Below are 20,344 nucleotides of genomic sequence, written 5' to 3' on the forward strand. Positions count from 1 at the left end.
CGATTCATCGTTTGGTCAGAATTTATTGAAAGGATAGCCCCTTGAGATGCAGCATCTCATTTTAGAGGGGGTCCCGTATACAGGGAAAAACATTATATACAGTACAGTGCAGTTACACAAATAGACAGTGGGCAGTTTAAATAATCGGCAGATGAATCGATTATGAAAATAATCGTTAGTTGCAGGCTGCAGCCCTAGTGCATGTATAACGACGATATAACTGTGACATGGGCCCCGGGTGGTGGACGGCTCTAAAGGCTCACCCATCTCTCTGGTCTCGTCCTCGGGAACGTGGAGGACCTCGGGGTCACTGGCGAACACGCTGGTGGGGTGGATGACCACGCCCTGCTTGTTCCTGGTGTGGAAGATCTACACGGCGGTGGTGGTGGTGGGGGGAGAGAAGAAGCACTCGTATGTTTTACTGAAGTTGCAATACTGCAATGTAGAACTGCTCCGTTGCAAGATAAATGAAAATGAAACATGGGGTTTTTCCAGAAAACTCAGGATTTTAGAAGGCATTTTCGTCCACTCGGGTCTACTCAAAATGGGTTATAAAAAAATCACACCCGTGTGAACTGAGTAGTGCAACTCCCCTCTCCCCCCACCCCACCCCTCCCTCCTCTCTCTCTCATTAGCAGGCAACCGTGCAGCACTATCTCTCTCTCTGTTTCTGGCACAACAGCTCCCCTACTGGTACTCATAGTCATACTGGTGCTCACAGTCACATAGGTAGGTGGTTGCACCACTCAAAAAAGAATAATAATAAAACATAACCTGACCTGTTCGGAGTCCTTGCGCGTGGCGTTGTGGTCGTCGGGCAGCGCCAGCTGGGGGTAGAGGCCCCGACAGAGCAGCAGCTTGAGCAGGGCCTGCTGGCGGGACGGCAGGTCCTGACTGGCGCTGGCCGCCACCTGGAGCTCCGACACGTTGTGACGCAACTTGAACTTCACCTCCTATAGACACACACCACGGCCAAACCACGGTAACACAGTCAAACCACGGCAACACAGTCAAACCCTCACCGTTATCAACTTGAACTTCACCTCCTATAGTCACACACACGGCCAAAACACGGTAACACAGTCAAACCACGGTAACACAGTCAAACCACGGTAACACAGTCAAACCCTCACCGTTATCAACATATTATTACAGTATTAGTTTATTTTCTTATGAAAGCAGAGAGTCTTCTGTTTCATACGGTATATACTAAGTAAGTACATGTCGCTATAGGCCTTATTTTGTGAATATTTAGTTGTTCAGGTCCATGCCTCCTCCAAAGTTCTCTCTGGTGGGCGCAAGCTGCATTCAATAACCAATTACTGACAAATCAACACTGTGCAATATTATATGCTTCGACGTGACATGAGACTGCTCTCTATGAGCGACGCCACGTGCACCACCCCGCCGCCTCTCCAGACGCAGCGGAGGGTTTCAAACTCGCATATAGGCTAATATTAGTGCATTTTAGCGTAACCGACATTCTTACCAGCGCTGTTTGACGATCACAACAAAACTGTCTCCCACATTTTTCCTCCGAGGTGGAAAAGCCTGGTGACGCGGGGTTAGTCCCACATATTTGCTCGTTGCTTTGCGTTTCACCTCGCTCGCTCAAGGGGGCCGCCGTGATTGCATTAATAGAGCCGGCCCAGCGGTGTGTGTGTGTGTGTGTGTGTGTGTGCGCGCGTGCGCTGTCAGGATTGGGGTGAGAGACAAAGCGAAAGAGAGAGAGAGAGCACTCGAGCGCTCTCGCTTATGTCGAGGTGCATGACGAGACCCAGCCCTCGTTGACTCTGTTCAACAGACAATATGGACTTTAGAATGTAATAAGTACAACGCACGCATCCTATAAAACAGTTAATAGTTTGATGTCATGGTTGCTCGTCTGTGGATTCCTGTTTTATAGGAGCAGGTTGATTGGCAAAGTGTTCACAGGTGGGCTGACGAGGGAGTTGAAGACAGGTGTGTAAATGGGACTGCAGTGTGTGGTGGAAATGAATGTGGGAGTGGCCATGGTGGAGTCACAGACTGAAGGCCTATTCATAGTCTGGATTTTCGGTGGTGAGGTGACCACCGCTCCGGTGGTGAGCTGACCACCGGAGCTGAAATAACGTTGTGAGTAAAAACAGAGAGAAGGGCTGGAGCGGTGGCGGTGGTTTGCGCTTCACCGCGGCTCGTGACGTCTTGTTGTAGTTCGGTGGTCACCTCACCACCGTAAATCCAGACTATGTATGAGCCCTGAGGGGGAGAGAGAACGTGACACCTGTGTCTCACCTGTATGTCCATGTTATTGTCCTTCTTGTCCTTCTTGTCCCCCTCTGCGTCCTCCTCCCCCGAGGACGCCTCCTCCCCCTCCCCCAGCCTCAGGACCTTCCGCCGGCCGCCCTCTGCAAGGTCGTGCTCCCTCTTCAGCTGGTGCAGCTTCCTCCGCTCCGTCAGCCGCTCCCTGCGCTGCCCTCTGTCGCCAGCAGAGGGGGCGCTCGTCACGACGGACTCCAGCAGGCCGTGGCTCTTCAGCAGGTCCTGGGTTGGCACACCACACACACCAGTGTTGTTTTTGGCAGCAAATTTCTATTTTAGTTTTAGTCATAGTCTCTTGAATAGTTAACATTTTGTCACATTTTAGTCACCTGGAATGTTTTAGTTTTAGTCGACTAAATCTACAGTTGATTTAGTCGACTAAAATTAATTTTGTCGGGCCTTGATGCTGTTGTAATGACTGTTATTACACTTGATCTTACAGCGCGACACGTTGTGAGCTTGTAGATCTGCTATTTTCAGCATGCAACCTAATGTAAAATACTGGATCTCTTGTCCACTAGTCCCTTCCTAACATTTTAGTCTAGTTTATATTCGTCAACGAAATTGTCAGTATATTTAGTCTTAGTTCTAGTCATCATAGCTTAGTTTTCATTTAGTTTTCATTCAGTTTTCGTCAGTGGAAAAAAGGTAGTCGACGAACATTTTTCGTCGACAAAAACAACACAGGCACACACAGAGAGAGAGAGAGAAAGAGCGTCACCGTTTTTTTCAAAGATGACACAATGTTGTCATGTTCACTAATGTACATTAGTGTACATAATCTGCACATTCCTCAATGCTGCCAACGTGCGTTTGACAGTACCATTGCCGACATAGAAATGTTCTCTATTTACACTGAGAGTGTACAAATGGAACCAAATGTACACAATTTATACAATTTGTACACTCTCAGAGTTACAGACCCATAAGGGTCCATTTGGTTCCAAACTATCATTTAGCTGAGGGGACCACCTGGAACTCCCTCAAGGACCCCCTGGGGGTCCCCGGACCCCACTTTGGGAACCACTGCTGTATATAATTGCCATACCAACATATCACTTGTCTTGAATGCTGAATCTTGTCATCGGGCACCGACTACACCAACTACAATTTACAATTTACAATTTAGGCATTTAGCAGACGCTCTTAATCCAGAGCGATTTACATTAAGCAAGAACAAAACAGCATGGGAATACATCACATAAAAACATTTATCATGAACCATGCGTAAGCTAAGAAAGTAACAGTGGAATATCTATAATGAAACTATACATATAAGCTATACATCTATACTACTATGATATACATATGACGTGCTATCACTACATACAATGCACTTATGCTGTCTACCTAACATGCTATAAGTCTGTATCAAATGCTATCTAGGTCTACAGAAATGCTATCTAAGGGGGTGGGGTAAGTGCTATTACTAACTAATAGTAATGGTTTAAATCATTGGTTTGGTGTACAGTAAGCTCAGGCCCTCCACAGAGCACGACTGGAGGACGTTTAAGGTATTTGTACTTTACTTCATCTCAGAGGCAAATATTGTACTTTTACGCCACAACATTTATTTGAAAACTTTAGTTACTTCAGTTACTTTGTAGATTTTTTTTTTTTTATAGTATTACAAAACTTTTTTTTTAAATAATTTCTATCCCACGATTTTGTAACCCAAGACATACATTAACAACTTCAACCCCCATATACATTTGGGGCCATTTGAAAATAGCAGATCTACACATGCGACACATTGTGAGCTTGTAGATCTGCAATTTTCTAAATATTTTTTTCACACATTTGAAAACTTGAAATGAAACATTCGGCATAATGAGTACTTTTACTTGTGTACTTTAACTTGTAACAGAGTATTTCGATATTGCAGTATTGATACTCTTAACCCATTCTTGGCGGGAAGCCCTTTTGGTGTTAGCATTATGTTACGCTTTAGCTATTGAAAAATAGCAGATCTACAAGCTCATAGCGCGCCACCGAGTGCAGCGCTATGAGCTTGTAGATCTGCTATTTTTGAAAAATGACTGAGCGGGTTTCCCCACCACCGCCGGTGCGTCGTTGACTGACCTTGAACTGCCGTCGCAGGTTCACCATCTCATAGAGCCGCTGCTCCTCCAGGCCCCGCCTCCGACACCACTTCCTGGAGGCTCCGCCTCTCTCTCCTTTCACCTGCACAGAGCAGCGGTCAGTTCGTTAGCCCTTCGCTAAAAACCCAAACCCCAAAAGGCCACTACTGTCCGATGCCAGTCCAAATAGAGAGTATTTTCCCATCAGGACACGCCCACCTCATCTAGACTGAGTGGCAAAACATTGAGCAGCATGGAGTGTGTGGAGTTTGGAATCACTCGACCGTCCTGCGTACCACTTGTTTCTAAATGTCACATAATGCAGGAGGCAGCAAAATGTTGTGTTATTGAAAACAAGCACTTCCAAACTCTGACACTTGGAAAAATACTTTGCAGATAGAAAGAGGATAATTCAAGCTTTTCGCACAGCTGCAATGTTGGTGAGTTTAACATTGTTTAATGCAATCAGACAGGACTTTTCTGTGTGGATGAATGGGCTGTCAAGGCCAGAAAGTAGTTTTTTGCCAAGATTTGTTTTAAAATATATTTAGATTGTTATTATCGTGAGAATGAGATGGCTTCCACTTTTGCATTGCAACTTTTCAGGATAAAAGAAAGCCTGCCTATTCACTTGGATTCACCATTGATGATGTCACTGGTGGACGGGTTTCTGAACTGCCCATCTCCTATGAGACACAGACTGAGTAGGGGATAAATGGGTTTGTCTAACCGCCGGTCAGACAAAAAAAAAAAGGTGCCCCTGCTGCTGCTACACTCACTGACCTCCACCCAGGCGTTGAAGGTGTTGAGGAGGGTGAAGGGGTCTCCCATGTTGCTGTTCAGGGGCTGGCGGGCCGTGGCGCAGTCCGGGTTGTGCTGCGCGCTGCGCAGGAACGGGGACTGCACGCTGAGCGCCGCCGCCACCGTCAGCATGGGCTCCACCAGGTTGAAGAGAGACGCCAGCACCAGCATCTTCCCTGGAATTAACACCAACACAGACCTGAGATCAGATTCATACGAGGTTTCCACTGGACACACACTGGTCTGATTAACCCATTCTGACCTGAGATCAGATTAAAAAAATGTCAGTCGTTCTTCGATTTTTCAAAAATAGCAGACCTAACAAGCTGCTATGAGCTTGTAGATCTGCTATTTTTCAATAGCTAAAGCATAACATGATGCTAAAACCAAAATGGGTTCCCGTTCAGAATGGGTTAAAAAGAAAAGGCTTCTAAATCCTAATTTATTTATTTACAGTGGTGCTCAACCTTTTTCATGTCAAGGACCCCCAGAATTCTCATTCCCCCCCATCTGAAAATATGTAGTTCCAGTGACCTCCCCCAGAAGCAAATATTTTAGTTCGCTCTGAAATATATATTCAATGATTTGCGCCACATTTTAACGATTTTTCAAAAATAGCAGACCTACACGCTTGTAGGTCACCGAGCTTGTAGGCCACCAACCCGCCCATACATTTTTTGATTCCAGGAACCCCTCAGAAGCAAAGATTTGAGTTTTAAAAAAACGCTCGCTCTGAAAGAATATTTTTTCAAAGATTTGAAACACATTTTCAAGATTTTTCTAAAAAATAGCAGACCTACAAGCTCGTACAGCGGCACTCGGGTGCCGCGCTACGAGCTTGTAGATCTGCTATTCTTCAACAGCTAAAGCATAACATAATGCTTAAAACTCAAAAATGGGGTTCCCGGGCCCAGAATGGGTTTTTATGGGAGAGGGCAGGGCACACATACAGTACCTATGACCACGTCCACAGGCAGCTGTGCCAGCAGGCTCCCGATGGAGGTGAGCTCACTGCGGTGATCCAGCGCCCCCTGCTCCTTCAGATAGGTCACTGCGGTCTGGATACTGGCTGCCGGAGGGGGGTCGATGAAAACGAACGACAGCGGATCCCCGACGTCCATGCTCTTCATCTATAGGGACAGGAAGAAAGAAAAAACATTTAGAAACTTATTTCTTATTTTAGTTTTAGTCATAGGTCTCTTGAATTGTTTTCAATTAGTTTCAGTCACATTTTAGTCACCTGGAATGTTTTAGTGATAGTCTAGTTTTAGTCGACAAAACCTACAGTTGATTTAGTCGACAAAATTTTATTTTGGTGGGCCTTGATGCCGTCCTAATGACCGATTCTACACTTGCTGAAAATAGCCGATCTACAAGCTCACAACGATCGGCTATTTTCAGCATGCAACCAAGTGTAAAATGACTTATACTGGATCTCGTGTCCACTAGTCCCTTCGTAACATTTTAGTCTAGTTTTTGTTTGTTTTTAATGAAATGGGTCAGTATATTTAGTCTTAGTTTTAGTCGTCGTAGCTTTAGTTTTCATTTAGTTTCCATTTTGTTTCCGTCAGTGGAAAAAGGTAGTCGACGAACATTTTTCGTCTCCGTATTAGTCGACGAAAACAACACTGCTAATAATATAATTATACAACAATAGTAATAAATATAGCTGCAAGCCGCTATAAGACGGGGTCAAGCCCAAAAAGAGAAAGAAAAATAAGTAGTGAGGGGCGCTCTTATCATCATACAATACAAGGAGCTGTCGTCCCGTAACCCGAGTCAGACTCCATTAATTTCCCATGTATGAAATGCCATTTCTCAGTGACGTAAATAGGTTTGCAATGTAACGAGTCCCGGGATGCAGGGATGGTCTTTTAGATGAGCCCCACTCCCAGGGACATTTTATGAGTCCCACTTATATTTTGCCATTTTTAAAAATTGCAGCATTTAACTTCCTGTTCTGTTCTTTAACTACATAGAAGTGTCTATTTGTATGTCTCTAAATGTTTTGATGAATTGAACAATGTGGACCCTGTTGTAAACAAGTGTAATGCTTAATTGGGTCGTCCACTCACAGTTAACAGTCTCTGTATTGAGTTTGTGCTTAAAATGTACTGTAATTCTACAAACTGTTAATAAATATTTCAATCAATCAATCAATCAATAATGTGGTTATATTCATGTAGAAAACAGAAGAAGAAATGATTATTATTATGACTAAAGCTAGGAAAATAAACTAGAATAAAAAACAGTACAGTAGTACAGTAGTGCATCCTGTGGATGCAGAGGTCGTTGTTTTAACTATAAACTACATTTTGGGATGCAAAATGCACCCTATTTTATTCTCTGATTTCTTTGACGTGGCCAAAAAAAGAACAACGAGAGCTCAGAACTGCCAAAACAGCTAAAATGGCGGAAGTTTCACAGAAAAACAAAAGAGGTCTCTACGCCCTTTGGGCTTGCTTGACCCCTAATAATAATAATAATAATAATAATAATAATAACCCATTTTGACCTGAGATCAGATTCTAAAAATGTCTTCTACATCCTGACAGTTTTCTGAAAAAGCCATGTTTCTATATGTCAGTCGTTCTCCGATTTTTCAAAAATAGCAGACCTACAAGCTCGTAGCGCGCCACTCGGTGGCGCGCTATGAGCTTGTAGATCTGTTATTTTTCAATAGCTAAAGCATAACGTAATGCTAACACCAAAAGGGGTTCCGGCCCAAAATGGGTTAATAATAATAATAATAATAATAATAATAATAATAATAATACAATTGACAAGTTGTTGCAGCCATATAACAATGTCCTCCTATACCTGCAGCACGAGGGAGTCCAGCGCCACCCTGTGGATCTCCGGAACGGGGTAAGGGGCGAAGGCGTCGTAGTCGGACTCGGCGTAGAGGCGATAGCACACCCCGGGGCCCGTGCGCCCGGCGCGGCCCTTCCTCTGCTCCGAGCTGGCCCTGCTGATCCAGAACTCCTGCAGACGCTGCATCTTGGCCTTGGGGTCGAAACTCATCTCCTTCACCTTCCCTAGTGGGGGGGAGAGCAGCAGAGCGTTCACACAAACGTTTGTCTTCTAAAAATCCTGACGGTTTCACTGAAAAACCTCACGTTTTTCAGTGGTTCTTTGTTTTTTTTAATATATTTTTTTATCCCACGATTTTGTAACCCATTTTTCACCCCTGTGTCAATCATCTAATGTGATCCTGGGCTCTACACACCCCTCCACCAACCTGGTCCCCATATATGGGGGACAAGGGGAGAGCAACGGACTTGAACTCATGGTTCCTTCATGCCTGAGTGTCCAAGTTGCTCCTTTTACACCTGACAGGGGGGAGTTTCCCTGGTTGGACGTAGCGCGTGGAAGGAACACGTTATTCCAACCAGTTCCTTTCCCCTCCATCAGGCCACCGATCCCCCATCTGAAAATATGTTGTTCCAGGGGACCCCCCCCCCCCCCCCCCACCCTCACCCCAGAAGCAAAGATTTGAGTTAAAAACGTTCGCTCTGAAAGAATATATTCAAAGATAGACAACATTTTCACGATTTAAAAAAAATAGCAGATCTACAAGCTCGTAGCACCAAAAGGGGTTCACGCCCAAAATGGGTTAACTCAAAGAAGAAATGTTGTGTCTCTCCCCCCCCCCCCCGGGACACAAATGGACACAAATGTTATTATGAATGTCCTTTTAATTTAATAGTGAAAATAGTAAGCAGATCAACAAGCTCACAGTCACCACGTGTTGCGATGCGCAGCGTCGGGAGCTTGTAGATCTGCTGTATTGATGTATTTTAATCATGGGGACCCGCTCAAGGACTCCTGGGGAGGCCCCCCATGCTGATAATGTGTGGTTCACTTTATTTTCCATTACTTCACAGGCTAACATTTCCATCAAAATGCTCTTCCTTCCTTCCAATAATACATTACCAGGACCAGGTACCGTAAATGCCCTTTGTCTCAAATTAGCAAATTTCACATTGAGTAAGTCCATGGCTATTAGGAACTCCACGGAACTCCACAGACCCTGACACTGGCTACGTTTACATGAGCAGTTAAATCCCCTTTTCATTCCGAATAGAAGTTCAATCCTATTAAACGTTGTTATGTAAACACCTACAAAAACTTACATCCGAATGAAAACGCTCGATGCGATCTAAAAACCATTCCGATGTCACTGGCCGGATTACTCCGATTTTCAATGCGATTGAAAGAAATTTGACTCATGTATACACTGCTTCGGATGTAAATTCATTCTGGTCTTTCTGAGCATGCTCCAAAGGCGCTCATATCCAAGGCGCGCCGTCGGCGCCGAGGAGTTTGCACATAGAGCGCGTTATTTTGTTCCTTTTTTCAGATCCGAAATCCACAAAAAAAACGTGGAGCAGCAGCAGCAGCGAACGTAGCCCTATGTGAAATTGTGAACCTCAGTCACTACGCCAATTCTGTAGGTCTGAAGCTACAGAATGATCGTAGGGATCCGAGGCTACATTATATTGGGCGCAGCTGGAAGAACCACTGAAGAGAGGAGCCAGGAGTTAGCTTAGGTTGAACTCACCCACGGCGGATGCAATCCTCCTCCTCCATGACAACATGTAAACCGCAATTTTTGGATTAATATAAATAGTTTGATTTATTAGATGTTGAACAGTGAAGAGTTGAGTAGTTACTCGATCCTGCCCATGGACCATGGCAAATTAGGCTACCAATAATCGCCTCCCGCTGGCGCGGATTGTTTGATTGAATAGCAGTTTGCAACTTTGCACGAACAAGCTGTGTGGATTAAATATTGCCAATGCAGAGTTGCCGATGTCAAATCAATCATCAATGCTGGTATAAAACTGCAGGAGTGTGTGTGCGTGTGTGTGTGTGTGTGTAATAATGACGGTGTGTATGCAACTGACTGCGCACAGTGCTGTGCAGTGTGCTTTGTAGTGTGCACGGCGTGTTATACTATTGCTATTTATCAACGTAGTAGGCTAGGCTATATAAAACGGACCCCTTTCATGGTAATTTGCAAGACATATAGTGTGGCATAATATGTCTAAAGGTAACAGCCAGGCAAGCTGTAGGCCTATGCTGTCAGTGGAATTATTAAAGTGCCTTCCTCAACAAAAAAAAGTGTCGGGTATCGGGCACGGGCCAGGCGCATATATTAATAATTAAGGTCGGGCTCGTTTCGGTTTGGACACAAAGCTGTCGGTGACGGGTTCGGTTCGGGTAGTATAAAGTCGGCCCGATCCCACCTCTATTCTCCATATAAACACTCATTCGGAATGACCATTTCCCATGTAAACTCGCGGCAAAAAACATTACATCGGATGTATTTTATTCGGAAGTATTTATTCGGAATGATCACCCTTCATGTAAACGTAGCCACTGACATTCTTATTGAAGGTAGTAGTATTCAGGTAGTATCAGAATTTAAATATCTTGGAATTACACTAGACTCAAACTTGACATTTAAAAAGCATGTTAAAAATGTAGCCAATAAAATCAAATTCAATTTATCCAATTTCAGACACATAAGACCATATCTAACAACAGATGCAGCCAAACTCTTCATGCATGCTATGATTTTTTCACACATAACCTACTGTTTCACAACCTGGTCACAGACAAATCAGACAACTTTAAAACCCATAGAATCACTTTACAAACAGACATTAAAAACACTGGATCAAAAGCCCAACCGTTACCACCACTGCCATATAGTTAAAAAGTACAATTTATTTAATTTTGACGGCTTTAAACACTTTGCAGATGCCTGCCTCATCTTTAAGATCTATCAGCACTATTTAGTATTCATCACCGGTGTCATTTCTCACTTCACTTGCCGTTGTTCTGTCCCCTGTACCATGTCGATCTGTTCCTGTACTGTATTGTGTTTTTGTATGGACGTAGTGTTGGGTGCTTGCAGCCTTGCACATATGCACACATGGCATCAACGCATGGTGTTGTGTGCAGGCACACTACACTTTGTCCTTCTTTTATCTGTATTGTATTGTGTTTTGTATGGACGTAGTGTTGGGTGCCTGCACATATGCACACATGGCATCAACGCATGGTGTTGTGTGCAGGCACACTACACTTTGTCCTTCTTTTATCTGTATTGTATTGTGTTTTGTATGGACGTAGTGTTGGGTGCCTGCACATATGCACACATGGCATCAACGCATGGTGTTGTGTGCAGGCGCCCTACACTTTGTTCTTCTTTTTTATCATTCATTCATTTTTTAAGAGCCTGCCCAGGGACTACAGATGAAATTTAGCTTCGGCTAACTCTGGCCCATTTACATTGATGTGAAAACTGACATTATTAATGTTTAAGCTGATTAATGAGCTTTGTCCCTGTCAAATAAATAAATAAATAAAATAAATAGGGGTGTCAAAAAAAATGAATCGCGATCCCAGCTATGAACGATTCAAAATCGATTCATAATTTTGCAGGTCTGCTATTTTTGAAAAATCGTGAAAATGTGGCACAAATCTTTGAATATATAGTCTTTCACAGTGAACGTTTTTAACTCAAATCTTTGCTTCTGGGAGGTCCCTGAAACAACATATTTTGAGATAGGGGTCAGCGGTTCAAATACACATAATTCTGGGGGTCCTTGACGTGAAATATTGAACACCACTGACAGAAACCTTTCTGAAAACTGCCAGGACATTTTTTTTTATTTTTTGTTGAATAAGAACAAAGCCTTCTGGGTGCCCCCTGCTGGCCTAGTGGTCCAGGCCCATGCCACACATATAGGCCTCTGGCCTCTGACAGCGCGTCGTGTGTTCGAGTCCCGTTCATGGCGGCCTTTGCTGCATCATGTCTCTCCCCCTTTCTCTCCCTCCCACTTTCCTGTCTGTCTGCACTAATAACCATCAATGAAGGCAAAAAGCCAAAAAGCAAAATCATAAAAAAAAAAAAAGAACAAAGCCATCTGTACGTCCTATAGTTCCCTACCCGAGTCAACGACAAAGCGCACGCCATCGATGGTGACAGAGGTCTCCGCGATGTTTGTAGAGATGATGCACTTCCTCACGCCCGGAGGGGAGATGTCGAACACCTAAAAGTAAAGAGATTAAAGATGGAATTAAACATGGACTCTATCACTATATTTCAAACTCACCTCCAAACCCACCTGTTTAGGCAGGCCTATAACTCTGTGTGACCTCTAGTGTCTTCTGCTGCAGGCTGTGCCCTAGTTTTTTTTTTTTCCTGCTTTTAACTGTGTTCTTGTATTGCTTTTAATCTGTACGGCGACCTTGAGTGCCCTGAAAGGCGCCTTATAAATAAAATGTATTATTATTATTATTATTAAAGAAAATGGTAGTTCCGGTAGTAGGAGAGGAATAGTGAAGATCACCATATATGTACATATACAGTATACACAAAGAATTTGAATATTCTGCAAAAGTTCAGCATTTCTTCCGTAATATAAAAAGTGAAACTTTCATATATACAGTATGCCATTTACCAGGATATCAATCAACTTTATTTGTTCAGACTCAGGGTCCAATAAACAACATAAAACACTACATACATACAGAGAAGAAACACCCCCTAACCCATAAAAACATCAAATTTACAATAAACATTCATACCAGTGCTTCCAAAAAGCAGACCGGTACCTTTAGTGCTACTGAAGCTGGGGTTACATAGCAGCATAATTATGCAGTTTTGAGACTCATTGAGCCGACACATAAATGTATACATTAAGTGTCTCAGTAAGGCATGAAAAGTGTATACTCCCACACTACAGAATAACTCACTTGGTGTTGTCAACAATATCCAATATGCACTCATTATAGGCAACCTGCAATTTATACACACGCTTGCTTTCTTACATTTAACCCACAAGGGGGCGGTATAGAGGGGAGCGCAGCATGCTCTGAAGAGATTTACTTTAACATCAGGTGAACATGAGTGGAAATTCCTCCCAAGCATGTTCGCCTGAGCATACGGTATGTTATACATTATACAGTATGCACACTTTGTGCTTCTGTATGTTGTTGACGGGATTTATGGAGATGCCCATTTTCCTTTCCAGCTGGATTTGGCACCTGCCCGGCAATGCCAAAACGACTAGTAACTGGTGTATTACTGTGCTTAACTGACCAGCCAACTGACCTGACCTGAACCTCACAGAGACTCTAGGTTGTATTGTCAAGAGGAAGGTGTGAGACGATAAGACTGAACAATAAAAAATGAATCTACGGCCGTTATCAAAACAAACCTGGGCTTCCATAACACCGACAACAGTGACAGAGGCTGATCACCTCCATGCCACGCCACGCTGATGAAATAATTTGTTCAAAAAGTAGCCCAGACCAAGTACTGACTGCATACATTTTTCAGATTTTTTTAAAGCTGTATACCATAATCATCAAGATTTAAAAAAAAAATAAGGTTTTAAATATTTCACTTTATGCACAATGAATTGAGAATATATGAAAGTTTCACTTTTTGAATTATATTACGGAAGAAAATGAACTTTTGCAGAATATTCTAATTCTGCAAAAGAGCTTGTATTTATTTATTTGACAGGGACAAAGCTCATTAATCAACATGTCAGTTTTCACATCAATGTAAATGGGCCAGAGTTAGCCGAAGCTAAATTTCATCTGTAGTCCCTGGGCAGGCTCTTAAAAAATGAATGAATGATAAAAAAGAAGAACAAAGTGTAGTGTGCCTGCACACAACACCATGCGTTGATGCCATGTGTGCATATGTGCAAGCACCCAACACTACGTCCATACAAAAACACAATACAATACAGATAAAAGGTCTGCTATTTTTGAAAAATTGTGAAAATATTTATTTCAGAAAACTGGAGGATTTAGATCATTTTAATTTTATTTCGAGGTCAGGCATAAAAAGGTAAAAAAAAGAACAACTACTAAGGAATAAGGAATAAAATCAATGAAAAAATAAAAAAGCGTTGTAACGCCATCCTCTCTAACCTTGTCCTGCTGGGCCAGCGACAGCGTGCTGTGCAGCGGCAGCACGATCCAGCGGCGGGTGTGCGTGGCGTAGACCTGGCAGGCCTCCTGGATGGTGGAGATCTCCGCCACGCCGCTGAGGAAGAGGAGCAGGTCGCCGCGCTCCTCCGGGGGGTAGCGCTGGTCGATGCCCTGGAGGACACGCAGGTAGGGCCGCGGGTCCAGCTTCTCCTGCCGGGAGGGCTGCTCCTCGGACGGAATGGGCTGGTAGATCACCTTAAAGGCGTGTCATAGAAATATTAGAACATGCCACATAGAACAATCACACATATACATAAATATACATACATTTCTCAGGGGTTCATACTTAGTTTAGACTAGTCATTGGTTAGACATGGGTTAAGGTTAGGTTTAGGTGTGCTGCCCTGTGGGAGGTTAGGTTTAGGGTGAGGGTTTGAGATAGGTTGTAGTTGTAGGACTAATGACTGGTCTAACCAATGACTATAGTCTAAACCAAAAACTGTCTAAACTAAGTACTGCACCCCATTTCTCATCCTTCCATCCAGTCTATTTTTCACCGTTGAGCTCATTTCTAAGTGACCGGCAAGCTGTCAATCTGAAAGCTGTGCCTCCATGCTTAAATATACCACTGTCAGCAAAGGTGTAACTATTTGTGTTGTTCTGATTTTAGGACTTATTAGAATAGCGTGTCTGTCTCCTATGCGTAGCTCCAACCTTAGAAGGACATGTTGAATAAACCATCTGTTACTGAATGTCTATTTGCTGTTGGGGAATAAAGGGAATGATTTCATTGATGCTGGGGGGAGAACTGGGACGCAGTGATGCTACCATTTTGCTGTACTGACTGAGAACTCTGAATAAAGAGGACGATGCCTTAATCTTGATGCCGGAGTCCTGCTTCTGATGTTTTCTTATGCTTATCAATATTGAGACCAAGAATTCCCACTTCAGACGGCGGAGCACATGAGACACGGACGATGAAGACCGGAGGCGCATTTTAGGAACACTGCAAAATGGCTTTTATATTCTCGCCTCGCTTATTATGAGATGTATGCTACCATAACATAACATACCGGGAGGTCAATTCTACAAATGTCTTCTAAATCCTGACAGCTTTCTTGAAAAACCCCCATGTTTCTATGTCAGTCATTCTCATACATTTTCATGTCAAGGACCCCAAAACATTTTTATGTAATTTGCTGCCGACCGCCATCTGGAAATATGTTGTTCCAGGGACCCCCCAGAAGCAAAGATTTAAGTTAAAAACGTTCGCTCTGAAAGAATATATATTCAAAGATTTGCACTACATTTCACGATTTTTCAAAAAAATAGCAGACATACAAAATAGCAGATCTACAAGCTATGAGCTTGTAGATCTGCTATTTTTCAATAGCTAAAGTATAGCATAATGCTTAAAACACCAAAAGGGGTTCCCTCCCCAAAATGGGTTAATAAAAATCCGAGACTGTCAAGACTGCACACTGATATTTGGAGGAATATTTGAGAAAATAAATGGTCAGACATTCAATCGCTTGGAATATACTGTATGTGAACTTGCAAACCATCAGTGTTGTATGACCGCACAATGACTTTCTTTTTTTAAATATTTTTTAATTAATTAATTAATAATTTTGTAACCCATTTTTCACCCCTGTGTCAATTATCTAATGTGATCCTGGGCTCTACACACCCTCCACCAACATTGAACTCATGCTTCCTTCATGCCTGAGTGTTTCCCTGGTTGGACGTAGCGCGTGGAAGGAACACGTTATTCCAACCAGTTCCTTTCCCCTCCATCAGGCGCCCCGGCCGGCCAGGGGGAGGTAGTTTAGAGACCAGGATTACTGCATGTTTTTTGTGAGGTTATATACCTACCCTAGAGCCAAATTCCAATACCCAAAATCTCGCTCACTCCCACTCGGTCACTACAGCATGGTGAAATTGGCGACCTGCCGAAATATGTTACCATCTTGTGGACTTCACACAACTAAATGGAGGTCTTTAAATATGTGGCCTGAATACCGCTATAGGTTGAACTTTGCTAATGAACAAACTGCAACGATTTTCATTCGGACACTGACATTATGTGATGTCTGCAAGATTTTCACATTATTTCAGCAGGTCACCAATTTCACCGTAACACCACCATGCTGGAGTGAGCGAGTGGCCGAGATTTGGGGCATTGGAATTTGGCTTAGGGGACACGGGGAGAACATGCAAACTCCACACAGACAGAAAGTCACAATGACTTTCTAAGCGATCACTCTTCTTCGTCGAAACAACAAGCCATGCTTCTTGTCCTCCTTGCTCCCCTTGCCTCACCTGGATGGGAAACAGCCGGCCCGGCACCTGCAGCACGGGAGCGCCGCCGAAGTAGTCCGAGAAGAGCTTGATGTTGATGGTGGCCGACATGAGGATCAGGCGCAGGTCGGGGCTGCGGGCGAGCAGCGTGCGCAGCACGCCCAGGAGGAAGTCGCAGTGCAGGTGCCTCTCGTGCACCTCGTCCACGATCAGCACCTGGTACTGGGCCAGGCTCCCGTCCTGCTGGATCTGCCGGAGGAGCAGGCCCTCGGTGAGGAACAGCAGCTTGGTGGAGGCCGTGCGGGTGGTCTCGAAGCGGATCTGGTATCCCACCTGTGTGCGACAGTACCGGGACGACGACGGTTGCAAGTTCAAAGTCACTCGTCATTATACATGCTCCCATGGGCCTACCCGATCGATTACCGATGCATCTCCATTTATTAACCCATTCTGACCTGAGATCAGATTCATACGAGGTTTCCACTGGACACACATTGGTCTGATTAACCCATTCTGACCTGAGATCAGATTCTAAAAATGTCAGTCGTTCTTCGATTTTTCAAAAATAGCAGACCTACAAGCTCATAGCGCGCCACTCGGTGGCGCGCTATGAGCTTGTAGATCTGCTATTTTTCAATAGCTAAATTGAACACCAAAATGGGTTCCCGGTCAGAATGGGTTAACCCATTCTGGGCGGGAGAACCCCTTTTGGTGTTTTACCCAGTCAGATCGGGAACCCATATTTGGGTTCTGTACAGTATGTACAGTATTCAAAAATTACAAAAAAATTGATGCTGCTATTTAAATATTTGAAGTTTTTCAGAAAACTTAGGTCAGGCTTTAGAAGGTGTTTTTAGAATCGGCCTCAGGCCAAAAGTGCTTTCGAAATATGCCTAATGAAAACTGATTTACTTCCATCATCTTTTATTACACTACACAAAACAAACTAAAACATTAAGCAGCTTTCTTAAAAAAAAAAAAAAAAAAAATTATATACCAACATTCAAAACAAAATAAACAAATAAAAACATCTTTGCCATTGAGAATCAATTAATAATCGTCCATGTCCGCGTCACGATCAATTTATGAAGTAGATTTTTATTTAGCACGCCTAGTTGATATTCACATTAAAACAGGACTCAATAACGGGTTTAAGCCTAATAACAATAGAGCACCGAAGTCTGACGTCAATATTGGTAGAGGGCGCAAATCCACAGGTTCATGTACTTTTTGTTTGCATTGTAATCCCCATAGGGGGGATTTTAGATCGCCTCATATAAGAACTGTGTTTGAAAAATAAACATGTCATCCCGGCCGCTTCACTCATATGGATATGACAAATCAACTGACTGAGAGAAAACGCTAATGTTACTGCTACTGAATTAGTTAGATTTTCGCTAGAAACAGACTGTATCATATATGAGTGACTGACTGTCGCAAATGATACCAGAGACACCTCCCTGACAATAACGCCGAGACAGCTTGTTTAGTTTTGGACCACAACGCTTATATGAAACGATTTAAAGATGAAGCCCATGTTATTCTCCATAGAGAAATTACTTCCGCGAACCAGGGGGGACTCGAAGGGATGAGCGAGTTACGTCAGGGACTTCGGCGTTCTATTTACACACTTTTAAACGTTACCTTTGAGCCGTACTGATTGAGACTCTCGAAGCTGACCCTCTTGGCCAGCGATATGGAGGCGATGCGGCGAGGCTGCGTGCAGGCTATCTGAGTGAAGCCCGACTGGAGGAGATACTGGGGCACCTGGGTGGACTTCCCGCAGCCCGTGTCCCCGGCCACCACCACCACCGGGTGGCGCCGCACCAGATCCACGATGCGCTCCCGGTACTGGAAGATGGGCAGGTTCCGCTGGTCCCGCCGCAGCTTGGCCAGCTTCCCGAAGCTCTGCCTCTGGCTGAAGTCCAGGAAGTGGAGGAGGGCCAGGCGGCAGTCCGCCACCTCCCGGGGCCCCGGGGGAGGAGGCCCCGAGGATCTGTGCCTGGGTCTGTGCTGTTGTTCCGTTGACCTGCCGAGGCATCAATTAATATTTAAAGTTTAAAGTTATGCATAGACTCCATTACTCAAAAACTAAATGACACAGGATATTCCCGACTACATCCCCACTATGTGATCGTTGTGGAATGGCAGAAGGTACCCTGACCCCACCTCTTCTGGACATGCCCAAAATTGTATAAATTTTGGTGTGATATATATTTAAATGGTTTTCAGATGTGTATAGATGTGTGTTTGAACCTGACCCAGAGACCGCACTTTTTTGTTCTTCTCAAATACCGTCAAATCACAATGTCTCTGTACAAAATACAATGCTGTATGCCCTGTATGGTAATTGCAAACTCTGGAAATGGGATGAAGTACCTCATTTCAAGACCTGGTTAACGGAACTTACTTGTATATTACATATGGAGAAAATTCGCTATGACATGATGGGACAACTCAAATAAGTTTGATGTTCTATGGCAGCCATTTCTAGATCACCTTGTCGCAAATGTCACATTGAACCTCAGCATTTAGTTTATGTCCTCCACTCTACACAATCTAGAAGTGTAATGCAATGTAATGACTCATTTAGAATTAAATCATGCCCTGTTCTTTTCTTTTTGTCTTGTCTTTTTTATTTTTTGTCTGTCCTATTTTGAAAAAGCTTAAAGCTTTTTTTTTTTTAAGCAAAAAGATATATGTTAATGACGTTTAGAAGCTTTAGAACACTTTCCTGGGCGTCTTTATGTGTGTAATATGTGGTTTTAGATATTTTAGATTGTAGCAGTGAGTCTGTTGTCTCTGATGTCATGGACACTGGGCTCACTTCCTTCCTGGACTACATGTCTCAGTAAGACAGCTCTCCCCCCTATCCACAAGGAGGAGCAGTGCACCAAAGAATTATGGGAATTGTAGTCCAGGAAGGTAGTGAGACCAGTGTCCATGACATCAGAGACCCCAGGCTCACTGTTACAATCTAAAATATCTAAAACCACATATTACACACATAAAGACTCCCAGGAAAGTGTTCTAAAGCTTCTAAACGCCATTAACATATTATTTTTTTGCAAAAAGGGTGAAGTGTCCCTTTAATAGAAACATTAAAACGCGACCTGCCGAGGCGTTCCTCCACGTCCCGCGTGCACAGCGACACGTTGATGCGGTAGCGGGCGTCGTATTCGTCCGGAAGGCCGAGGTCGATGGCCGTCTTTCTTCCACCCTCCTCCTCCTCCTCTCTCCCGTCGGACGGCGCTCCGTGCCCGGAGCTGTCCCTCTTCGTCTTGAACCGTTGGAAGCGTTCAAAGAAGTTCCAGAACTCCCGGTGTTCTGGACTACCTAGGAAAAACGGGAAAGGTTCAACGTCAGGTCACTTAACCCATTCTGACCTGAGATCAGATTCTAAAACATCCTGACGGTTTTCTGACAAAAGCTATGTTTCTATATGTTTCTTCGATTTTTTCAAAAATAGCAGACCTACAAGCTCGTAGCGCGCCACTCGGTGGCGCGCTGTGAGCTTGTAGATCTGCTATTTTTCAATAGCTAAAGCATAACGTGATGATAACACCAAAAGGGACCGGGACAGCACCTGTGTCATGTTAGAATTTAGCTATTTTAACCACTATAAGAATAGCAGATATACAAGCTCTGCATAGCGCATGAGCTCGCTACGAGCTTGTAGATCTGCAATCTTTTTAAATCGTTAAAAATTGGGGCAAAATCTTTGAATATAAACTCCTCACAAAAAGTTCAGGAACGTAACATTGGTCGATCGTTAATATTACCAATTGGTATTGTATTTTACAACGAGGTACAGCTTGTAAGCAACACAGCTACCATATATATATTTATTTAATTAAATTTTTTAAGCAAACATTCAACATTTGCTTCTGGGGATC

General features: G+C 43.6%; 1 protein-coding gene across 1 annotated transcript in view; it reads right to left on the reverse strand.

The window, feature by feature from the left end:
• The window catches only part of dhx34 (DEAH (Asp-Glu-Ala-His) box polypeptide 34), a 30,362-nt gene that overhangs the window by 6,949 nt on the left and 3,069 nt on the right, over window positions 1-20,344 (reverse strand). Inside the window, exons 2-13 of the mRNA XM_080772227.1 lie at window positions 19,562-19,784; window positions 18,093-18,477; window positions 16,470-16,781; window positions 14,148-14,402; window positions 12,148-12,250; window positions 8,004-8,221; window positions 6,139-6,313; window positions 5,166-5,359; window positions 4,384-4,485; window positions 2,275-2,523; window positions 780-953; window positions 264-369 (exon numbers count right to left, since the gene is read on the reverse strand). Coding sequence (XP_080628353.1) covers window positions 264-369; window positions 780-953; window positions 2,275-2,523; window positions 4,384-4,485; window positions 5,166-5,359; window positions 6,139-6,313; window positions 8,004-8,221; window positions 12,148-12,250; window positions 14,148-14,402; window positions 16,470-16,781; window positions 18,093-18,477; window positions 19,562-19,784 — 2,496 coding nt within the window. The remainder of the gene's footprint in view (window positions 1-263; window positions 370-779; window positions 954-2,274; window positions 2,524-4,383; window positions 4,486-5,165; window positions 5,360-6,138; window positions 6,314-8,003; window positions 8,222-12,147; window positions 12,251-14,147; window positions 14,403-16,469; window positions 16,782-18,092; window positions 18,478-19,561; window positions 19,785-20,344) is intronic.

The sequence above is a fragment of the Protomyctophum bolini genome (genome assembly GCF_963924005.1).
Source record: "Protomyctophum bolini genome assembly, chromosome: 9".
In the NCBI taxonomy this organism is placed as follows: domain Eukaryota; kingdom Metazoa; phylum Chordata; class Actinopteri; order Myctophiformes; family Myctophidae; genus Protomyctophum; species Protomyctophum bolini.